A 22,409-nucleotide genomic window follows, 5' to 3' on the forward strand; every position below is an offset into this window, starting at 1 on the left:
GTTCAAATAGATTTTAATGCTATCAATGGTTTATCCTTCATCAGGTGAGAAAAATCGCTCAGAAAGTGATCCCAATGATGTCGTTCATTGTATCTGTATCGTTATAGTTTTGGTGTGAGCTCCGCTATTCTGTTTAATATAAAACAATTTTCAAAACTATGTGAACGGCCCTTCATTCCCTACCTAGTATCAATGCCAGACCTATTATTATGTTCATATAGTTATTAATACTAATGTAATAACTGTCTCAATTTATGGCAGCTTATTTGAAAGAGCAGTTTCAGTTCAATTCAATTCAATTCAATTTTATTTATATAGCGCTTTTCACAATTGGTGATTGTTTCAAAGCAGCTTTACATTAATAGAAGCAGTGGAAAGCACAGAAAAACGACAGATAGCACAACATAATACACGATAGCACAAGCAGCTAAATTTGATGCGGCAATGAATCAACATTATAAGCGTGCGTATTGCTAATGTAACGTAAAGAAGAGGGTGCTAAGTTATGCCCAAGAGGGCTGCCTCCCCGGGTTGAAAAACCCCCTAGGAGAAAAAAAAACCCAGGCTCAGCCGGGGAAGTAAAAAAAAGTCATAGGAGGGAAAAACCCTTGGGAGATATATTTATATATATACATTGAAACGATTAAGGAGATTAAGGAGATTAGGCGGAGGTTAAGCGGGTCACTGCTACAGCTAACCATATGTGATCAAATTATGGGGACAGACTTTGCTGTGAGGTATATATCCCTAACGTTACCTGGGGTAATGATGGGGACTGACTTTGCGGTTGGGAGTCTCTCCTTCGCTGGTTCAACTCCTCTGTCTCCTTCCTTTCATGTTTTCTGACAGTCGGTATCGCATAAAAACTAATTCCGGGGTTATTTTTGCTGTTGTTAGAACATCCGTGTATTACACCACACACCATCGCGCGGTTTAAAAAAAAAAATACACCGATAATACCATGCATAATACCCACGCTGCCTCGCTTGTCAATTGACAGACTGACAGTTTTATGTCAACAATATGGCCGCCGCGAACATTGATGACGTAGATCGAATAAGCCCTATATCATATACTGTATACACACTGCAGAAATGATTTTACTAACATATGAGTGTGGTAATGTGTTTTCTTCAGCCAGGTGGACGCTATCGCTGGGTGGATAACTGGTTTCAAAGCTACAGTAAATGGGCTACAGGAGAACCCAAAAACAATTTAGCTTGTGTTTATATTGACACGGATGGAGACTGGAAAACTGCAGCGTGTAACAACAAATATTATTCCCTCTGTAAACGATCAACAGGTATTTCATTTAACATATAATCATTCATATTTAGATAATGTTTAGTTGCTTTGCTTCCAGAAATATTTCCCCATTTATTTTTACCATTTTAAGAAATTCCTTTACAGTCTCAATACAGTCCTTAAAAGATAAACTCCAGTAGCACAAACTTTGTCTTTTTTGATCATTTGAAAGATTTTAAAATCAAAGATACTTTAATGACATAAACTATATTTTTGTCTATAAAAGTACTTTCACAAATTAAAACATAAACCTTAAGATTAACTCTTTCCCCTCCAACTTTTAAAAAAAAGTTGCCAGTCAGCGTCAGCATTTTTTATGATTCATCACAAAAATGTAATACCTTACAGAAAATGTTCCTCTTTAAATATATAAGCATATAATATATCAAATAAAAGGACAGATTCTCTGCTTTAAAAAAAGTTTCATCCTACCCTCATTTGTTCACATGTCAAATATGGGAAAGTTTCTTCAAAAACACACAATTTTGAGCAAAAAGCTCAGATAATTGTATTTTTTGTAAAAGACTTTAGTTTGAACTGTTTGCCCTAAGGCTGGGTACACACCAAAAGATTTTTTACATCTTATCAGATTTTAAAAATGTGATGGAACACAAACTATAGGATAAAAAATCCTAGATTTATCCGTTTTGCTCCTATAGTGTGTGGTGTGCCATTATGTGTTAAAGACAGCACACCACACACAAACAGATTTTTAATCAGAGTCTCGACTGTGAACACAGGAAATCCCACAAAATCTCACAAGACTTCAAAACAAGCATGGCGGACGATATGCAGGAAGACATTTTAATGATAGTGCTTGGAATAATTATTACAAGACACGTTGTATAAACATTCGTGCTGTTGCCACAAATCAACAAGCTGATCCTCCATCTCTGCTGTCCACATCAACTTCACTTTGGCCGTTTCTCAATCGGAAGGCTGTAGCCTGCGGAGGTCGCATATGCAGGCTGCATACGTCACAAAACCTGGTTTAATCAAGTTAACTGAGCATAACATTCACAAGTCGTAATTTATTAAAACAATATACGATGAACAACGAATAATAGCCAATTTTATATATTCTGAAATAAGACAGTCTTGATGACGTATATACAGCCTGGAAATGCGACCTACGGATTGAGAAGCGGCCTTTGTGCTGCACAATGACTGCTTCTGTCTTCCCTCATCTCGCTTTCTGATTGGATATGGTTTCGTTTCACATGATAATCTCAATAGCGTGCTCGCGTTTGTCCTCGGGATTCACCACACACATCAGGATTTCTGATCGTAAATATTCAACATGTTGAATATTTACGATTCGCGATCGGCGAGGCTCCGACGTTCTTCCGAGCAGGTTCGGACACTCTTAACACACCTCACATGAAGGGACAATCTGATAAGATAATCTGTGAAACCTTCGCGATACTCGGGACATAGCTAGGATTGTCGGAAGGGGGAAAATCGGCCCAAAATCAGCCCGATTATATTTTGGTGTGTACCCGGCTTAAGTGAATACTTCCAGGTTTTATAAGTTGGGGACCGCCACCTGGTGGTTAATAGCGGTACTATGAATTGCAAAAAAAAACTTGTCATTGGCAGGGAAGTGTTTTCTCTCATTTGATGAGTTAACGTTTCAATGGCGGGGAAAGAGTTAAAATATTTAAAATTCTGTAGAGGCTTTAGGCTCGAATTTTGAGCCTCAATTTATATTTAAATTAGGAATATTTATATTTAAAGCAGCATATGTCTGTTGTTTACTAATATATTTAAAGTTTATCATATGGTTTTAATCAGGGGCAGTTCTAGACCCTTTTTAGGAGGGCTCCAGCCACCCTATCTGTCATCTTAGCCCCCCTATAATTAGTCTTAATATTTCTACCAAACTATCAAATATATTTTTTTTAAGTTTTATTTATTTGTAAAAACAATTTATTCGAAGATAATAATTAAAATAATGCAAAATGCAGGACATTTAGATGAAAAAGAATTGTTTTGCAAACTGAAGCCGTGACGTTTCAGATTTACTGTCATGAGTCATGACACATTTTGCAATACAAGGTCTAAGTTTCGAATGTGCAATTGAGTGCTTTAAAGGCGGAGTCCATGATGTTTCAAAGCCAATGTTGATATTTCAAATCACCTAAACAAACATGCCCCTACCCCAATAGAATCTGGACCTTCTGTTGATAGACCCGCCCCACAAATACGCAACCCGGCATTTGATTTCATTTGATTGGCTATAAGTGTGTTTTGGTAGTCGGCCCGTCTTCTTTTCCAAAGCGTTTTTCAAACATCGTGGACTCTGCCTTTAAGTGGGCCGGTACGCGCCGGTACTCAGTACCGCCACTTCCAAATATAGCTCTTGAGCGTACCACCACCTCTCCGTGCACCCAGAAGGTGCTTTTAGCGTACCTGAACGCTCATTTGCACATCGTTTCATTTAATCCTTTGGCTATGCTGACGCTTTTCAGAGCTCTCTTCACAATGCATGCTTATTTATTTGTGCCACCGAGAGCAGAGACTACATTACCCATACACCCTCGAGTTTTACAAGTTAAAAGTGCATGTGTTGCTTTTGCTGCTGTCAGGGTCAACGTGGTCTGAAGAGGTGTGTGTTTGTGTGTGAAATGCGCAACCATAGCTGCTCGGTTAAAATGAAAATACAATGAACACTTAATATGCCCTCATTGTTTTAGACTCTGAGTAGTAAAAGAACAAGGTCAGAATCAGAGGACTCGCTGGCTGACATCCAACCAAGCCAGAATGATATTGCTGCAGGTCTGACGCAAGCTTTTTCCAATACCCTTTTGTAGGTACATGACAATCTCCGCTGTCGCGGCTGTCAATTTGTTTCCCCTCAAAACAACTTTGGATTTCCTCAGGCGATGTGCAGAGTAAAAACATTATAGAAACTGTAATATACATTTAGTTTTATTGCTAAACTACAAGTGGACGAAATTTAAATGAATTTGAACGACGCGCACAGTAGTTTTACCACCCGCAAAATGGAAAACAATGGGACAAAATAAAGTGATGACTCAAATGAGTTTCAAATGGCCAGTATTTTGTTATTCTTGAACCCATAGACATGGTCTTGGTGTCATTTTAAATGTTTTTTTTTTTCAAGCTCTTTCTATCTTAACAACTAGTTTCAGCATTTAACCATGTTGAAAATTTTACTTGCATACTTTTTGCACATTTTATTTATGTTCAATAGCTCTTTCTACATTAGCTCTTTCTTAAGGTATTTTTTTTCAAAATCCTTTTGCACATTTTATTTATGTTCAGTAGCTATTTTTAGCTCAATCAAATCCACAAACTTATAAAAGGATTTATAATTTTTTACAAGGTCGTCTGTTGACTGTTGAATATAAAACCCCTTCAATATGGGAGGAGTCGAGTCAGCAAAAAGTACCGGCACCTCTTTTGGGCCACTTAAACCACTGGTGCAATTAAGAAAATGTATTATTTTGAGTTTAACCCACGAAATTTCCACGAAAGCTACGCACGGACACACACACACACATTCTGGTTTCCATGTTTTGTGGGGACATTCCATAGACGTAATGCATTTTATACTGTAAACTGTATATTCTATTTCCCTAACCTACCCCATTCCCTAACCCCAACCATCACAGAAACCTTTCTACTACTTCACATTTTCAAGAAACATCATTTTGTTTGATTTATAAGCTTGTTTCCTCATGGGGACAATTGGTCCCCACAACGGGATAATACCAGGTACACATTCAGTGACTTGATTGCTTTTATAGATGGATATATACATTTTTTAAATGCTGGAAAGGAGAGCAAACAGTAGGAGAAAAAGTTAGAGAGACTGAAGGGGTCAGAGACAGGTAAGAGTAGCAGTTTCATAGTCATAGTAATGATAAAGGTTATTAGCCCCTAAAATAAACATCATTCCATTATTTACTCACCCTTATGTTGTTTTGAAACATAACAGCTTTTAATTTCCAATCAGGAACTAAAGTGGTCATGTATGATTTATTACAGTCATATTTAGAATCAGTGCAGGTTGTTGTTAATCGGGTTATGATTGCTACACGCATGCATGATACATCTGGAAAGTAAAACTGATCTATAATGTATAATGAAAAGTATAGTCTGACTCATATAAATATAAATCCTCATATAAATAGTTAGTATTCATTAGACTTTAAAGCTCCAGTGTGTACTTTTTTTAGTTAATTCTTAGCAAAAACCCATGTTTTCTTCCAAAAGTATGTGCTCATTCATGTGTAATTCCTTCCACCCCACTAATCAAAGTATTCTCGTAAGTGTAGAATCTGCTATTTAACCCTTGTGTGGTGTTCGGGTCTGTGGGACCCGTTTTTAATGTTAACTTAAAGAAAAATTATGCAATTAGTTGTTGTTTCAACCTCAGATTCATTGGCCTTGGCTCATTTTCTATAAAGAACATAAAAATAAACAACTTTATAATGACTGTACACTGTACACCCCCCTACACATTTATATTACATATGTGGTGTTCGGGTCCACTGGACCCGGGGGTAATAAGATAGTGAAAATTGAATGTACTATGTAACTTTACTCTGTTTTTCTCCTATCTGGGACTCCTGTGAGTGCATGAGTGTGTTTGTATATATGTCTGTACATATGTGATGGATGCATGTCAGAGTTTTGTCCTTCTGCACTTGCTGTAACAGCGCAAGGATACAACATGTTATATATCAAGCATGAACACTTATCTGCCCCCACTGTCCCAAAAACTTTACCTTTTGTCTAACATGAACCATTCTACATTTTACCATTATATTCCTTACAAAAAATAACCATGGTTGTATTATAGTAAAAGTGTAGTAATCATGGTAAATTGGTGTATTGATTACCTTTCCTGGCCTGAACACATGAGTTTACCACAAAACCTATGGTGTGTGTGTGTGTGTGTGTGTGTGTGTGTGTGTGTGTGTATGAGTGTGTGAGAAAGAGTGAAAAATAGAGAAAGTAAAATTTCATATCCAAGCATTTTCATCATTTAGGGTTGTAGCCAAAAGCAACACATTGTACTGCAGTGTGTGTGGACATAAGATGGACAGGAAGACACAGTATACATCTATAAAATGCAAGAAATGCATATGCAACACAGCTACACAGTAAAAAATCTGCTTCTTATGTGTTGTGTTGGCTGGCATGAACAGGTTATGTGTTCAGTGTAGATAATGTGTTATAATACTGCATCTTTTCAGATGAGGCTTGTGCTGTGTAGACGGACACAAATGTGTACAATTTCAAACTAAGTTCAAATAATTAAATATCAAAGAGATGAAAACTTATTTGAGATGAAAAAGTGATGAAAATACTTATTTTATATAAACAAACATCTGGGGGAGAATAGAATTTTCTTCTCTTATTTCATATTATCACAAAAACGAATGGCACTTTAATCTATAAATAGTCCTCTACCAGTGGTAAATGACAAATATTAACCATAAATTATGTCTATATTACTTGCAATAAGGCTAAAGTAATCATCTGTAAACAGTTATACATAAATTTGTATGACTGCATTGGTTTAAGATACAAATAATACAGTGGGTCCACTAGACCCACAAACATTGTCTAAGTAACAGAAATATGAACACCACACGAGGGTTAAAATACATACGATCGAGTCGCTCTCTGGCTGAATCCATGTTGTGCCTCCATCTTTGAAATACATTCGCCGATGAGGGACATTCCTGAAATTCCAGCTCCACCTTTCGCGCTTTCAGAGTACACTCAAGCTGGCCGCGAGCTGAAGCCTACGGAGGTTGCATGTGTAGGCGGTATACGTCATCAAGACAGTCTTATTTCAGAATATTAACAATTATAAAGCTGACATTTATTCTTAGTTAATTGTAAATTGATGTAATATGCTTATGACTTGCGAATGTAATGCTCAGTTAATTTAAATAAACCAGGCTTGATGACGTATGCAGCCCGGATATGCGACCTGCGTTAGACTGAATCCTTCGGCCGCACGCCGTGATAAACCTGCGATCTAATGCTTTGATTTGAAAGCCTGTTGAAGAACTATTCTCGAGGACATTAAAACAAGTCGCCAAGGAAGCGAAACAGGGATTTTAAACGACAACGCGACAGGAAAAACATCAACACCAAAGTCAATATTGGAGTTAGTTTTCCAAGATGGGGCTCATTGGACAATGAAGTTGCTAAGTTACTTTCTTCACCACAGGTAATTCAGCATATTCGTTTACATCTATACAGTTTATGTTGTAAACTTGAAGTTTTATAGTTCCTTGGCTAACTATAGCATGGGTATGCGTAACACTTGTTAGTGTAAACATGCATGTGGTTTAATGTCTTGGAACAGCCACACGCCGTCTCTCCGCACATTTATGTAATCTGAGGTACTGAGATAAATGTTTTTCATCTTTTCTGACCTCTAACACAAACACACGGTGTACAGCGCTATTTTTAGCCTTTCATTGATAAAAGCGTCTGATCTGCGCGTCTTTCGTTTCATTTTACAAGCGTGTGAAAGTTGAGCGATCTTATTTCACCAATATCAGAGAAAGCTCTTACATATACACAGACATGTAATGTTTACTTAAACATAAGCATTGGACTCTGACATATTAGTTCGTGTCCATTTAAACCTGTCATTATTCAATTTCAATTCAATTCAATTCAATTTTATTTATATAGCGCTTTTCACAATACTCAATTGTTTCAAAGCAGCTTTACATTAATAGAAGCAGTAAAAGCACAGAAAAATGACAGATAGCACAACATAATACACAATAGCATAAGCTGTCAAATTTGCTGAGGCTATGACTCGACATTATGAACGAGCGTATTACTAATGTAACGTCTAGGAGAAGATGCTAAATTAAGCCCAAGCAGGCTACCTCCCCGGGGTAAAAAACCCCCTAGGAGAAAAAAACAAAAACCCCGGGTTGTTGAGCCGAGGAAAAAAAAATAAAAAGTCCTAGGAGGGAAAAACCCTTGGGAGATATATATGTATATAAACACATATAAACGGATAAGGAGATTAAGCGGGGATTAAGCGGGGTTTAAGCGGGTTCTGCCGGTGGTCGTTGGTCAGGCATCAGCTGGGCATCACAGTGATGGACGACCAGTAGATCAGAGGTGAGTCGACTTTCACATCTACCGGAACTGGGTCTGTTTGTCCCATTGTCCTCAGGGTCGAGGACAGGACAGGGAGAGAAAAACAAAATCATATTAGCGTAGGGGCCGTTCACATGTAATGCAAGTGTCACACAGTGATGTGGTTTAATCAGCTTAGTTTCAGACAGACTAACTATTGCGGCATAATTATATTATCCACAGTTGAGGATTTTGCAAATTGGGGGCCCACTGCGACGGTATATATGGTAACTAAGGGTCACCTTCTGATTTTTAAGAGAAAGAGAAAATGAAACCTGTCGACCCGTTTGACTAAGGCCTGTAACCCCACTGTCGTCGTTAATGCAGGTTCAGTGGCAAACGGGTCTATATTGCATGCTATTTACAAGATCATGAGAAAACGCCAACATCGCAACCTGACCATACGTGCCAACCCGTTTGACTAAGGCTGGAGGCCCCACTGTCGTCGTTAATGCAGGTTCAGTGGCAAACGGGTCTGTATGGCATACTATTCACAAGACACAAAAAAGCGCCAAAATCGCAACCCGACCATACGTGCCAACCCGTTTGACTAAGGCTGGAAGCCCCACTGTCGTCGTTAATGCAGGTTCAGTGGCAAACGGGTCTGTATGGCATAGTATTCGCAATATAAAGAAAGCGCCAAAAGCCCAACCCAACCATACGTGCCAACCCGTTTGACTAAGGCTGGATGCCCCACTGACGCCGTTAATGCACGATCAGTGGCAAACGGGTTTGTATGGCATACTATTCACAAGAACACGAAAGTTCCAAAATCGCAATCCGACTATACGTTAAGATAAGGTTTTTATTTATTTATTTGGTTGGTCTGTTTTATGACCGCGAGTGCTTTGTTCGGTACAAATAACTATTTCGAGTTAAGTACTTTTACTAGACAAATTATGCGAATGCTTTGTTGAAGAGAAAAGTTTTAAGTCTAGATTTAAAATTATCGACTGTGTCTGATTCTCGGACATCGGTTGGTAAATCATTCCAGAGCTTAGGGGCTAAGTAGGAAAATGACCTTCCACTTTTAGACACTTTTGATAGTCTAGGGATAATCAAGAGACCAGAATTTTGTGACCGTAGTGTGCGTGATGGATTGTATTCTGATAGTAATTCTCTAAGGTATGAGGGTGCTAGGCCATTTAAAGCTTTGTAGGTGAGTAGTGATATTTTAAATTGTATGCGATATTTAACTGGTAGCCAGTGTAAAGATGCCAGAATTGGGCTTATGTGGTCGTACTTTTTAGATCGAGTAAGTACCCTTGCGGAAGCGTTTTGAACTAGCTGAAGCTTGTTTACTTGATTTGCATGGCATCCCCCGAGTAGCGAGTTACAATAGTCTATTCTAGAGGTCATAAAAGCATGGATAAGCTTCTCTGCGTCAGATGTAGACAGTATATGGCGTATTTTCGAGATATTTCTAAGGTGGAAGAAAGCTGTACGGCAGACGTTGGCGATATGACTATCGAAGGATAAGTTGCTGTCGAACATCACACCTAAGTTCCTTACCGTGGAAGATGGCACCACAGTGCAGCCATCTATGTGCAACGTGTAATCTGACATATTATGTTTGTAGCGATTCGGTTCAATAATAAGTATCTCTGTCTTATTGGAGTTCAGCTTAAGAAAGTTATGTGCCATCCAGTCACTAACATCGCTAAGGCAGTCTGTTAGCTTAGAAAACGTGTGTGTTTCGCTGGGATGTGAGGAGATGTAAAGCTGGGTATCATCCGCATAGCAGTGAAAACTTATGTTATGTTTCCTGATAATGTCTCCTAGAGGTAACATGTATAACGAGAACAGGATAGGACCTAAAACCGATCCCTGCGGTACACCGTATTTAACCAGGGAGTGATATGACTCTTCCTCGTTTACATAAACAAAGTGATAGCGATTGGTTAGATACGACCTAAACCATGCTAGCGCCTGACCACTGATACCAACATAGTTTTCTAGTCTATTGAGTAAGATTGTATGATCTATTGTGTCAAAGGCTGCACTAAGGTCTAATAATATAAGAATTGAGATTTCACCACGATCGGATGTTAATAGGAGGTCATTTGTAACTCTAAGCAACGCTGTCTCTGTGCTATGGTGGGGCCTGAATCCTGATTGGAACTTTTCATATGTACTATTATTTGTCAAAAATGTGCGTAACTGGCTTGCCACTACCTTTTCTAATATTTTCGAAAGAAAAGGGAGATTTGAGATTGGTCTAAAGTTATTAAGCTCTCCATGATCAAGCTGTGGTTTTTTAATCAGCGGTTTAATAACTGCTAGTTTGAAAGATGTTGGAACGTATCCTATTTCTAGCGATGAGTTAAAGATATTTAGAACCGGGGTTGACACTACAGGAAATACCTCTTTAAGTAGTTTTGTGGGAACGGGGTCTAATATACAGGACGATGATTTGGATGACGTTACTAGTTTAGAGAGCTCTTCTATTGTAGTAGGTTTAAATGAATCAAGATGTTCGTGTGGTAGTCTAGTGTTAAGTGAACTAACGGGTAGAGTGGTGGCTGCCTGTGTAGCTACGATGTTTTCCCTTATAGCTGTAATTTTGTTAGAAAAGAAGTTCATGAAGTCGTTACTATTGTGTTGGAGTTTACTATTGGTTTCTGTTTGTTCTTTGTTTCTAGTCAGTTTTGCAACGGTGCCAAAGAGGAAACGAGGGTTATTATGATTCTCATTTATAAGCTTGCTAAGATAGGTAGATCTGGCGGTTTTAATAGCCTGTCTGTAGTGTTTAACACTATCTTTCCATGCTGCACGCCATACTTCTAATTTTGTGCTTCTATAATTTCTTTCCATTTTCCTAGTTGCCTTTTTAAGAGCTGCGGTGTGATGATCATACCATGGAGCTGGCGGCTTTTCTTTGATTCTCTTTTTTCGAATGGGAGCAACGGCATCCAATGTGTTAGAACAGACATTGTTTAGGTTTTCTATTACAATATCTAGATCATCACAGTTATCTGCATGTTTAATTTGGGACAGGTCTGGAAGAGTGCTAATAAAGCTATCTTTAGTGGTGGAAATTATTGTTCTGGCTAATCTGTAGCATGTTGTGGATTGAGTGATCCTATCTAGAAGTACAGTGTATGACACAAGGTAATGGTCAGAAACTGCATCACTCTGAGGTGATATTTTGATGTCATTAATATTAAGCCCGAGTGACAGAATTAAGTCTAATGTGTGCTTACGAGTATGCGTTGGCCCTGTCACGTTTTGTCTAATATTGAGAGAATTTAGAACATCCATAAACGCACGTCCTAAAGCATCTTTATGGTTATCCACATGAATATTAAAATCACCAACGATAAGAGCTTTATCTACAGTGACTACAAGCTCAGACAGAAAATCTGCTATTTCTTTAAGGAAATCTGCATGGTGGCCCGGAGGTCTATAGATTGTAGCTAAGGCAAAAGAGAGCTGTTTGTGGTTACGATCAGTTATTTCCATATTTAACAACATTAGTTCAAATGATTTAAATTTTAGTTCAGATTTTTGGTTTACTTTAAAAATTTTGTTGTATATTGTAGCTACACCACCCCCTCTCCCCTTTAACCTAGGTTCGTGTTTATAATAATAGTCTTGTGGGGTGGATTCGTTTAAACTAATGTAGTCGTCTGCTTTAAGCCAGGTTTCTGTTAAACAGAGTGCATCTAAGTTTTGGTCATTAATTATTTCATTAACAATAGGTTCTTTATTGGTAAGCGATCTAATGTTAAGAAGGCCGAATTTTAACATTCGAGGTTCATCTTGTAATGTATTGTTTTCTAATTTTATGTTGGTCAAATTTGTACGTGATGTGGCAAGCGGTGCTCTGTATTTGCTTGTTCGGGGAACAGATACAGTTGAAATGTGTTGATATTCTGGTGAATAATAAACACTGTGGGTGTTTATTAGTGATAAATAGTTTCACGTGGTAGTACTGCTCAATAATCCTCACGGTAAAGTATTCCTAGGTAAAACTTAATATATAAATAGGAATAAGATAGTAAAAAAAAGGCTTTTAGATGAAGAACTCGACGGAGCTCCGATGCACGATCTGTTCAGCGTGAAACCGGAAACACAGTGAAACCGGAAACACTGTGCTCATGAGTACTCCAGCTCCAGCTCATGAGTAAATGACAGGAGAGGGACTCGTCCACAAACCATCTCCTCAGTAATCTGAAGAGAAGCTGTCGAAAATGGACAAAAAGAGACGGATTTAAACACCAAGTGTAAACGTAATGTGTCTCTCTCGTCCACTTGTGATCTGATCAATGAAAACACATCTTAATACCAAGTTTAACAGCCCCTGTGATAATTTTCCTCGCGTCGATGAAAAAAGAAGTGTCTAAGCTACGTTTATGGTTGCTTTTTGTATGTGATTTTAAGCGGACATATCATGACAATCAGACTTTATCAATGTTAAACATAAATCTGTGTGATTTGATGGATCACACGCAAATGACATTGCAAATTGTTCATATTTTTTTAATTTCTTTTGCTTTGTAACTACTGGAAGCCATGTTAACCTTGGCATGACACGGCCGGGCCACCGTACGAGTTAAAACGCGTTCCGAATGGGGGGGGGCTAGAAAGTAAAATTCAGTTGGTTGTCATATAGACTTTCACCGCTTGATGGGAGTAGATCCTACACAGTGGAGCTTTAAATATACATATAGTATATACATAAACTTTAATTCAAGATACAAAATAATAAATAATAGTGACAAATAACTTTTATAATTTTATATCTGTACAGTTGTTTTATTAGGTTAAATCAAAAATCATAAGGGCTTGGAACTATATAGAAGAGTAATGTTTGTAGCCTTCATTCATTTAATATAATAATACTGGTCCCAATTTGCGAAAAAGGAATCACAATGCTCTCTTCACATCATCACTGAAGGCTCAGACCCCCTAAGAATGAAATCTTAGAACCGCCCCTGGTTTTAATTGACAGTTTCAGTTTAAGAGAGATCTGATATACTAACCCCTCACACGATCAACAGTTTTTGCCCCTACAGATCCTCCTCAGCTGCCGGGTAACTGCCCCGAATCAGATCAGAGAAACAGTTGGATCCCGTTTAGAGGACACTGCTATACATTCATGACCTCCAAGAGAGACAACTGGGCTCATGCTGCAGTAGAATGTATGAGAATGGGTAAGACGCTTCATCCTCCTCTCAATGAGATCATTAAATTGCCGTATGATGTAAAACTTTATTTATATAGACATAGATAATTAATAAAAGGTCTGTACATGGTTATGATGTATAGTGACCCTCAAACACGATTGTTTCCTCCTTCTTATGTAAATCTTGTGCATGAAAAAACCTGCTGGAAAACAGACCAATCTCAACATAACACAGAGTGTGACGTTACAATTGAGATTGGAAGCCCCAACATTAAAAAAACAAATTAAATTAAAAGCTAAGTTGTAACAATGCTAAACACAAAGTTGTGACTGCTGAGTAAACGCCATATGCTAGTTCATGCTATATGCTAGCGTTTAGGCTACTATTTACGGTTACGTTTTGCAGCTCCTATCTGAAAAAAAAAACACAAACTTACCACTCAGAAACGTCCATTAACAATATTCAAAAAATGTGTTGTTCCTCAAAATCTCGATCTTCGTCTGATACTATGGAGTGAAAACAGTATCAAAACCTTCCACAAATGCACACAAAAGTACACACATGTGCACTGTAGTTCACAAATGCACACAATAAATCCAGATGCACGCACAGTAATTCACAAATGCACACAAAATAATTCACACAGTGAAATCCAAAAGTACACACAAAAAAATTCACACACTGAAATCCAAAAATACACACATACAAAAATCACACACTCGGTTAAATACTCAAGGAGGATTGATTTTAAATTTTACATGTTAACGTTAGTGTGAATCTTCCACGTGGATTTCAGTGTGTGAATTTTTTGTGTGCATTTGTAGATTTTAGTGTGTGCATTTTTTGTGTGCATTTGTGGATTTCAGGAGTGTTGGGCAAGTTACTGAAAATTAGTAATTAGTTACAGTTACTAGTTACTTCTTTTAAAAGTAACTGAATTACTCTACCAGTTACTGTATATCAAAAGTAATTAGTTACTTAGAAAAGTACTGTTCATATTTACTTTTATGTCTGCTTTTTAAATGTAAATATGAACAGTACTGAACAGTCAAACAATAAAATAATATGGATGGGCTATTTTACACGTAAGACTCTAATATATCACATACTGTAGGAGGCTATTTTGCTTTAGATTCAACCTTTGAATATTTTTGTTTGAAATTATCTTAATATGTAAACTTACTTTATTTATGTATATCATTTAGATCATTTAGACAAATATTCTGCATGTTTACAAAAATATATAATGTGTTAAAATTGTGTAGTGTCTCTTAAAAATTTGGTCATATTTTCTAAAATAAATTATAATTTTTCTGATTTTATATTTATTTTAATAAGTTAGAAACGTCTCCGCTGTGTCCTGCTGACAGGCGTGGTGCGCGTGCAGCAGGTGACGCAAATTATGGGTCCTCCGAAGGTTAGACTGTCTCATTTCAGTTCTCTTCGAGAACTTCTGAGCGTCTTGAAGGCCGAGTGCTCACCTTTTATCGCATGCTTAGTAGGGTGCAGCCCTTGAATTGGAACACAGCTTGAAGCTCGCGGCAGGGACTTCGCTCTTTGGTCATATACTGTTTGTATATATTTTCTGTTGGATTTAAATGATACACAGGATTAAAGGAAGATATTTAATCAGAAAACGGAGTAGGCTACGTGGATTTTTTTGTCGGACAGACACAGAGCAAGTGGATTGTTTTTTCGGATATGGAGAGACTGAAACTAAAACTAAAAGCGAGCTCACACATACTATGGAGTTTTAACACGGGCGTACAGCGCAGTGTGAATATTTTAGTGGAAACAACAATCGCGGATCGTTCTCTTCCATGAAGGCCGATGTAAACATCTAAGAATATATGAACATTTCTCAGATTTATTACTTTTGTGGACTTCAAATGCAAGTTAATGTCATGCCGGGATTGCTTGGCGAAGATAATTTACAAACATGAGTCCAGATGGATTATGACTTGCGCACAAATAAAGTAACGCGAGTAACGAACTCATTTAAATTTCAGTAATTGTAATTGCGTTACTTGATTTTAAAAAATACTTCGTTACATGCTCGTTACTGCTAAAAGGAGTGGAATTACAGTAACGCGTTACTTTGTAACGCGTTACTCCCATCACTGGATTTCAGTGTGCATTTGTGGATTTCAGTGTGTGAATTCTGTGTGCCTTTTTGAATTCTCATGAGTGCGTGTGGATCTCCTGCACACATTTGTGAATTACTGTGCGTGCATCTGGATTTATTGTGTGCGTTTGTGAACTATGGTGCACATGTGTGTACTTTCATGTGCATTTGTGAGAGGTTTTGATTCTGTTTTCACTCCATATGATACATCCTCAAATATATAAGGGCTGTTTACTTAATGTGAGTTACTGACATGAGCCTCATGAGCCTTGCTGTGAAACAGCGAATCAGAGGAGATCTCAACATAATTATTCATGACCCTTCCAAATAAGGTAATAATAGACCATTTCATTCCAAGGGCAAATCCTAGGATTGTAAATGGACGTGTAGAACTGTCTCTGGATCATTTTTGCACTTAATAAAGTTACATGCCTTCTATATCAGAGAACAATTGAACAGATTATTGCAATGCATTTATTGGCTTTTTTAAAAAAAAGATCAAATGTTTTCCAAATATTTACATACATTTAAATTGGACACACACAGATTGAATTCACTCATTTTGAGATCAAGATTTACTCCTCACATCTGAATGTATAGTGCAGTAAATGGACAAATGTTTTAATGTTACTGTGTTGTTGTTTCTCATCTTTAGCAGCTGTAACATTCAGAACTTTAGTTTAACGTTTGAATGATTGTTTTTTTTTTAAAGCAGATAAAGTGAGTTATCTGTCATTTCAGGTGCATCTTTATTGAGTATTGAGGATCCAATAGAATCACAGTTTATCCGACAATACCTGGAGATCCTGCAGGATAAAATCAAGTCATTCTGGATTGGACTTCACCGCAGTTATAAGGGTTAGAATGAGCCTTCATCAAAATCAATACAACACATTTAAAAATCACAGAAACATTGAACTGATGTTTGTGTATGACAGGTAATTGGATGTGGATTGATAATACGGTTGTGAATTACACAAACTGGAAACCGCAGATGCCGGATAATGTTAGAATTTGTATTGAAGTTCAATCAGAGACTGGGATGTGGAACACCAACAACTGTGATGATCAGATCAGTTATATCTGCAAGACTGCTAAAGGTCTGACATATAAACTAACAAATAATCTGCATTAATATCACATCATCGTACTGTATGTAAATATCTACATGTGTCTTTATTAACAGTTATACCACCAACAGAGAAGCCATCAGTCTCAGGTATGATGAACTACATCTGCAGCGTTTAATTATAACCTGTGAAAAGTGTTCATGAGTCACATTTTTTTTTCAGTTGATAACAAGCATTGTTCAGTACTGAAACCGCATTTTCGAAACTCTTTACACAGTCTGCACTACCAGCATGAATGTTGGCCAAAGAGTAAATCTCACCTCCAAAACTCACTCAGACCAACGTAACACTGGCAACAATTCTCATTCAAAAAACACAGTTTCTTTCATTACTACGTAATGTCCCAATCCCAAACTTTGCCCTACACAGAGGATTTATTTTCACGGTATGGAACTGGACTGTATGGAACAGTCGATCCTGACTTGTCTGAATAAATTCAAAGACAAGAGCGCTGTCTTGCTGAAACAATTTCAGAAGCTCTTGGGTCATATGGCTGCAGCAGCGGCTGTGACACCGCTCAGTCTGCTCCATATAAGACTGCTTCAGCGTTGGCTTCATGACAGAATCCAGAGGAAAGCGTGGCTCACCGTCTTGCATTGGGTAACAATCACACCAATGTGTCGTCTCGCTTTTACTCTGTGGTCAGAGCCCTCATTCCTCAGAGCAGGGGTATCACTGATACAGGTCTCCAGACATGCCATTGTGTGCACAGACGCCTCCATCACGTGGTGGGGAGCCATGTACGACGGCTTGCAGTTGCGGGTTTCTGAACGACATCTCAGATGTGCTGGCATATAAACTGCCTCGAGCTGTATGTCTTGCTCTCCTCCATTTCAACAACAACACTGACAATATTGTGACTGTTGCGTATATCAATCCCCAAGGCAGTTTACGTTCTTGTCACCTGTCGCCACTCCTCAGAAACATTTCGGCAGAGCACAGATAGATCTGTTTGCTTCTCCAGAGATAACACATTATTGCCTGTTTTACGCACTCACCGGAGGAACACTCATTGTGGATGCACTGGCTCACAGTTAGCTGCAGGGTCTGCGCAAATATTGTGTTTCCCCCAGTAAGTCTTATTGCACAAACATTGTGCAAAGTCAGGGAGGAGGCGCAATCTACTTGTTGCGCTGTATTGGGCAACCAAGAACTGGTTTCCAGAACTCTCGCTCCTCGCACATTATGGCACCCTCTCCTGACCTGTAGAACCTCCATGTGTGGTCTTTGAACAGGACGCGGAGGCGATATCCATGTGCCGGTAAACGGTAGATCAGTGGGCAATCACAACCTGGTAATTAGGTTTTTAAGAGGTAAACGAAGGCTGAATCCTCCGCGCACTCTCTCTATTCCTCCTTGGGACCTGTCTGTTGTGCTGAAAGCTCTCCAGGACCCCCCCCCCCCCTCGAGCCACTGCATACTGTGAGTATCAAGTTTCTTGCAATGAAAACTTTAACGCTCCTCGCATTGGCCTCTGTGAAGAGGATATGGGACCTATATGCATTTTCAGTCAATGATTTATTTGGGCCCGCTGATTCCAGTATGACACTGAGACCCAGGCCCGGCTACCTGCCCAAGGTTCACACCACTCCTTTTAGAGATCAGGTGGTGAACCTGCAAGCACTGCCACCAGAGGAGTCAGACCCAACCATGGCTTTGTTATTTCCTGTGTGCTCATTGCATAGATATGTGTACCAACCTCAAAGCTTTAGGACCCTTAGAGCAGCTCTTTGTCTGCTGTAAGCCCAGGTTCCGCCTCTTTAAGATAGAAGTCGGAGGGATTTACGCAGGCACTGGAAGGGTCAGCTTTAGTGGCGCTTTGGTAGGGATTCCCAATTTGTCTGAAAGGTAGCATCTCGGCTACGTATGTAACCCTCATACCCTGAACGAAGGGAACGGAGACATTGCGTTCCGTCGCCACAGTTTGCTGTTCCACTGCTGATATGGGACGGGCACTGATGCTTGGCTTTCTCAGCTAAAATAGTGATTTGGTAACGCACCTGCCTTTCATTAAATATTTTTTTGTGTGGTCACTGAATGCATTTTGTCTGAAAGAAATGAAATATGGTTTACAGTTTGGTCTGCAGTGAATTCTTTTTCCACAGACTGTGTGAAGAGTTTGGGAGGGTGTGGTTCGGGTATTGAACAGTGCTTGTTAGCATCTGAAAAAAAAATTTAACAGTGCTGCTGAGGCTTCTCGCCACCTTGATTTTTTTCAAAAAAAGTGAATTTTGCATGGAGCAATGTTTCGTACTATTGTAATAGGGTGCAAATGAACTGAATTGGGTATCTATTTTCCTTGAGTTTGTCATGACAGCTAAATATATGTCATTTATAAAGTGGGAAATATATATAGTTATATATGGTTCATGTTATGTGTTTAATGTTGTATTGCAGATGATTGACAGGTAGATCAGAGGTGTCATGGATGGCTGGCATCGCTGTGGTGGTCGTGTTGGTCATAATTGCTGTCGCAGGTCTTGCTGGGTTTCTGTTCTTTAACACCTACCCTTCATACTGTAATCAATATTAACGTCAATTAAACATGAAATCCTCGTCATATTCTTATAGAGTACACCGACAAAAAGAGAACATTTATGAATCATTTTATTGCTATTTTACACATTAAATGCCTTAAAGTTCCAATGAGAAACACTGAATTTTTGACAGAAAACTTCATGACATACAACAACTTAAACCAAAAAGCTAAACATGTCACATATGTTTGGAAAGCTGAGATTCTTGTGATTAGAATGATCTAAACTCTTTTATACAATCAACACAACTAGGTACAACTTTTTTTTCAAGAATGCAAAAATTGCATGCACATAACTACCAAGATTTGAGGTTTTTACTTTTTGTAATGAAACATTTATATTCTTCTTTTGAATTAATGTGATCTTTTTTGTAACACTTGTTGTGTAAGATGCAAACTATACAACCTTTATAAACCAAGTATTATGACCAATTTTATATGCAATCCTTGGGAACAATAGAAACCTGTGGTTTGTTATTTTATACTCCAAGTGTTGTTTTTACTCCAAGTGTTGCTTTAATGCAAAATATTATAATCAGTGAGTTGGGAATATATGCATGACAGCTCTTAAATTGCACAAACAAAAAGAAGACATATATGATTTTTAAATTGATTTATTAAGAGTAGAGAGATTGATGCATGTATTAGATAAGAGATACATTACGCTTTGATGCATGATTTGCAGACCTGTGAAAGTGCAGAAGAGAATATATATATATAACATGATAAATGTCAGATCAAAGGCATCTCATGGGGCTCCATGTATAAAGAACTTAGACTTGAAACCTTGTCTATAAGTTGATGCCGCTGAAGAGCTTATTCAGATCTGGACGCCGCAGCCAGCATCTCCGTTGTCTGACAGCCTGAAATCTTGTGTGCTCTAGACTTAGCATTTTTAGACTCTGTATTTTTGTTTCTGTTCTTTTTTATCTAATTCAGAAAAACTTGTAATCACAAACAACCAAATTATTTTAATACATTTTATTAAAGACAAGAAGTCTGCATGCTTGATCTTAGCTCAGAGAAAATAACCACGAGGGAAGACTTCTGCCAGTTTTGTGTATGATCTACAATGCAAAAAATGATTTTCAAGAAAAAGTTTCTTGGTATTTTTGTTTTGTTTTTAGTAAAAATATATAAAAAAATCTTGAAAACCGACCCAAGAGGGTGGGTCTAGTTTTTGGACCAGGGATGTCAAATGTAAGTGATTTTGTGCAATGGGGTAAGCTAATTTTTCTTGAATTTTTCTTGAATTTAGTGTTTAAGAAAAATGTTCAAGATTTTTTGCTTACCCTATTGGCAGATATTTTTGCTTGTTTTATGCACAAGATCACTTGGGTTTGATGTTTTTGGTCTGGAAACTAGACTTATTTTCTTGGGTTATCTTCTTCTTTATCTTCTGAAAACAAGACAAACATTCTAGGAACTTTTCTCTTGAAAATCACCTTTTTTGCGGTGTAATCTTAGAGTGCTACTTTAATTAGAGTAATTTAAATGTTACTTAACAAGATTGCTGATTCGATTATCCTTGCCTACCCTAGAAAGAATAGGCAAAGGTTCTTTATTTTCGTACCATAAAATACACTTTACAATATGGTCCCGAGTTGTTACATTGGTTACTAACTCAGTTAACATAAACTAACAATAAACAATACTTCTACAGCATTTTTATCTATGTTTATTTCAACATTTACCAAAACATTTTAAAGGCCCACTGAAGTGCCTTGGAACGTGCAGAATTATTTGATGTGGTGACATCATTTTCATGTCATTGTGGAACTATTGAGAAGCCCCTCCCCCTTTTAGATTAACCAATAGCGTTTTGTTTAACCAATTAGCAAAGCTTTTGTTTAACCAATAGCAAAGCTTTTGAGCACCACAGTTGTATTGAAATAAAGTCAAATAGTGTCCCGATATATATCTAATATCTGTAATTACAGAATAAAATCAATGAAAACATGGATGTGCAATTTATGTTTGTGTGTATGCAGCAGTGTTTGTCTTCTCTTTTACTCTGTTGTTCTGTTTATAATTGTAGAGTTATGCACTGTCACTTTTTAGGTGCAATTTGTAAGATATTTGCAGTAAAATGTCCAAAAACCACTAGGCCAATATTTTGTCCAACTGATTACTATCAATATCTGTAATCTTTTCAACTACTTGTAAATTGTGAGAAAATTTCCATTCAAAACATTGACACGGGTCAGTGCAGTCTCCTGTCAATGACGTTAATATCCATGTGACCCTTTGTCACGGCCTTTACTGACGTAACAACCACATGACAACAGTGATCGAGTTCGGAAAAATAAAATGGCGGCCAAGGAAGCGACTGGAGCACAAATTTTGTGTAAATAAAGGTATATTTTCACTTTTTACACATTTTAAAGCCGCTCTATGCAATTTGGCGTTTTTGTCAAACAGCGACCCCTACAGTCGCTGGAAAATACTTGCAACTGTCGTAATTTCCCACTCTAGTACTCCAAAGATAATGACCAGGTAATGTTTCACAATTTCATACAAATATTAGGCTACTGCATAGTCTACTAAACTACAGATGATGGTAATAGGATAAGAAGAGGTTTATTCCAAGTGTAGAGTGCATATAATAATAAAGTACCGCGTTTGCTAGCTTATAATGTTTTTACATGATTGCAGCTAACACACAAGTAAACATTACAAAATGCCATGACAAAGTTAATTGTGTACGTTGCATTATCTCATAACATTGTTTGTTATAATGTCACTATACATGATTATTGCTATTTATCATAATAGTTTGCAAATTGTGCATGTTTACACTATTTACAACCTCTAGGCTTATTTATGTCCTGATAATTATGTGAGATATTGACAACTGTTGTCATGATAATCGCATGACATACTACAAGCAAGCGCAACAACATACAACATAGACCGCAAACAAGTTTGCAAATGAGAGATTTACTTACTAGTCCATCAACAAGATCGCCAGATCAGCATCCCTCCAGTGCTGTCTTTTAGCTCACGCCAACGAGTAAAAACCTGACCGAGTG

General features: G+C 37.8%; 1 protein-coding gene across 1 annotated transcript in view; it reads left to right on the forward strand.

Annotated features, from left to right (window-relative positions):
- Positions 1-19,381, forward strand: part of LOC141352832 (macrophage mannose receptor 1-like) — a 54,613-nt gene extending 35,232 nt beyond the window's left edge. The window contains exons 23-28 of the mRNA XM_073858845.1: positions 1,138-1,303; positions 13,461-13,613; positions 16,453-16,569; positions 16,650-16,811; positions 16,898-16,930; positions 19,239-19,381. Of these exons, the coding sequence (XP_073714946.1) occupies positions 1,138-1,303; positions 13,461-13,613; positions 16,453-16,569; positions 16,650-16,811; positions 16,898-16,930; positions 19,239-19,246 (639 nt within the window). The 3' untranslated portion in view covers positions 19,247-19,381. The remainder of the gene's footprint in view (positions 1-1,137; positions 1,304-13,460; positions 13,614-16,452; positions 16,570-16,649; positions 16,812-16,897; positions 16,931-19,238) is intronic.
- The last annotated feature ends 3,028 nt before the right edge of the window (positions 19,382-22,409 follow it).

Source organism: Misgurnus anguillicaudatus, chromosome 21 (genome assembly GCF_027580225.2).
Source record: "Misgurnus anguillicaudatus chromosome 21, ASM2758022v2, whole genome shotgun sequence".
NCBI lineage: Eukaryota > Metazoa > Chordata > Actinopteri > Cypriniformes > Cobitidae > Misgurnus > Misgurnus anguillicaudatus.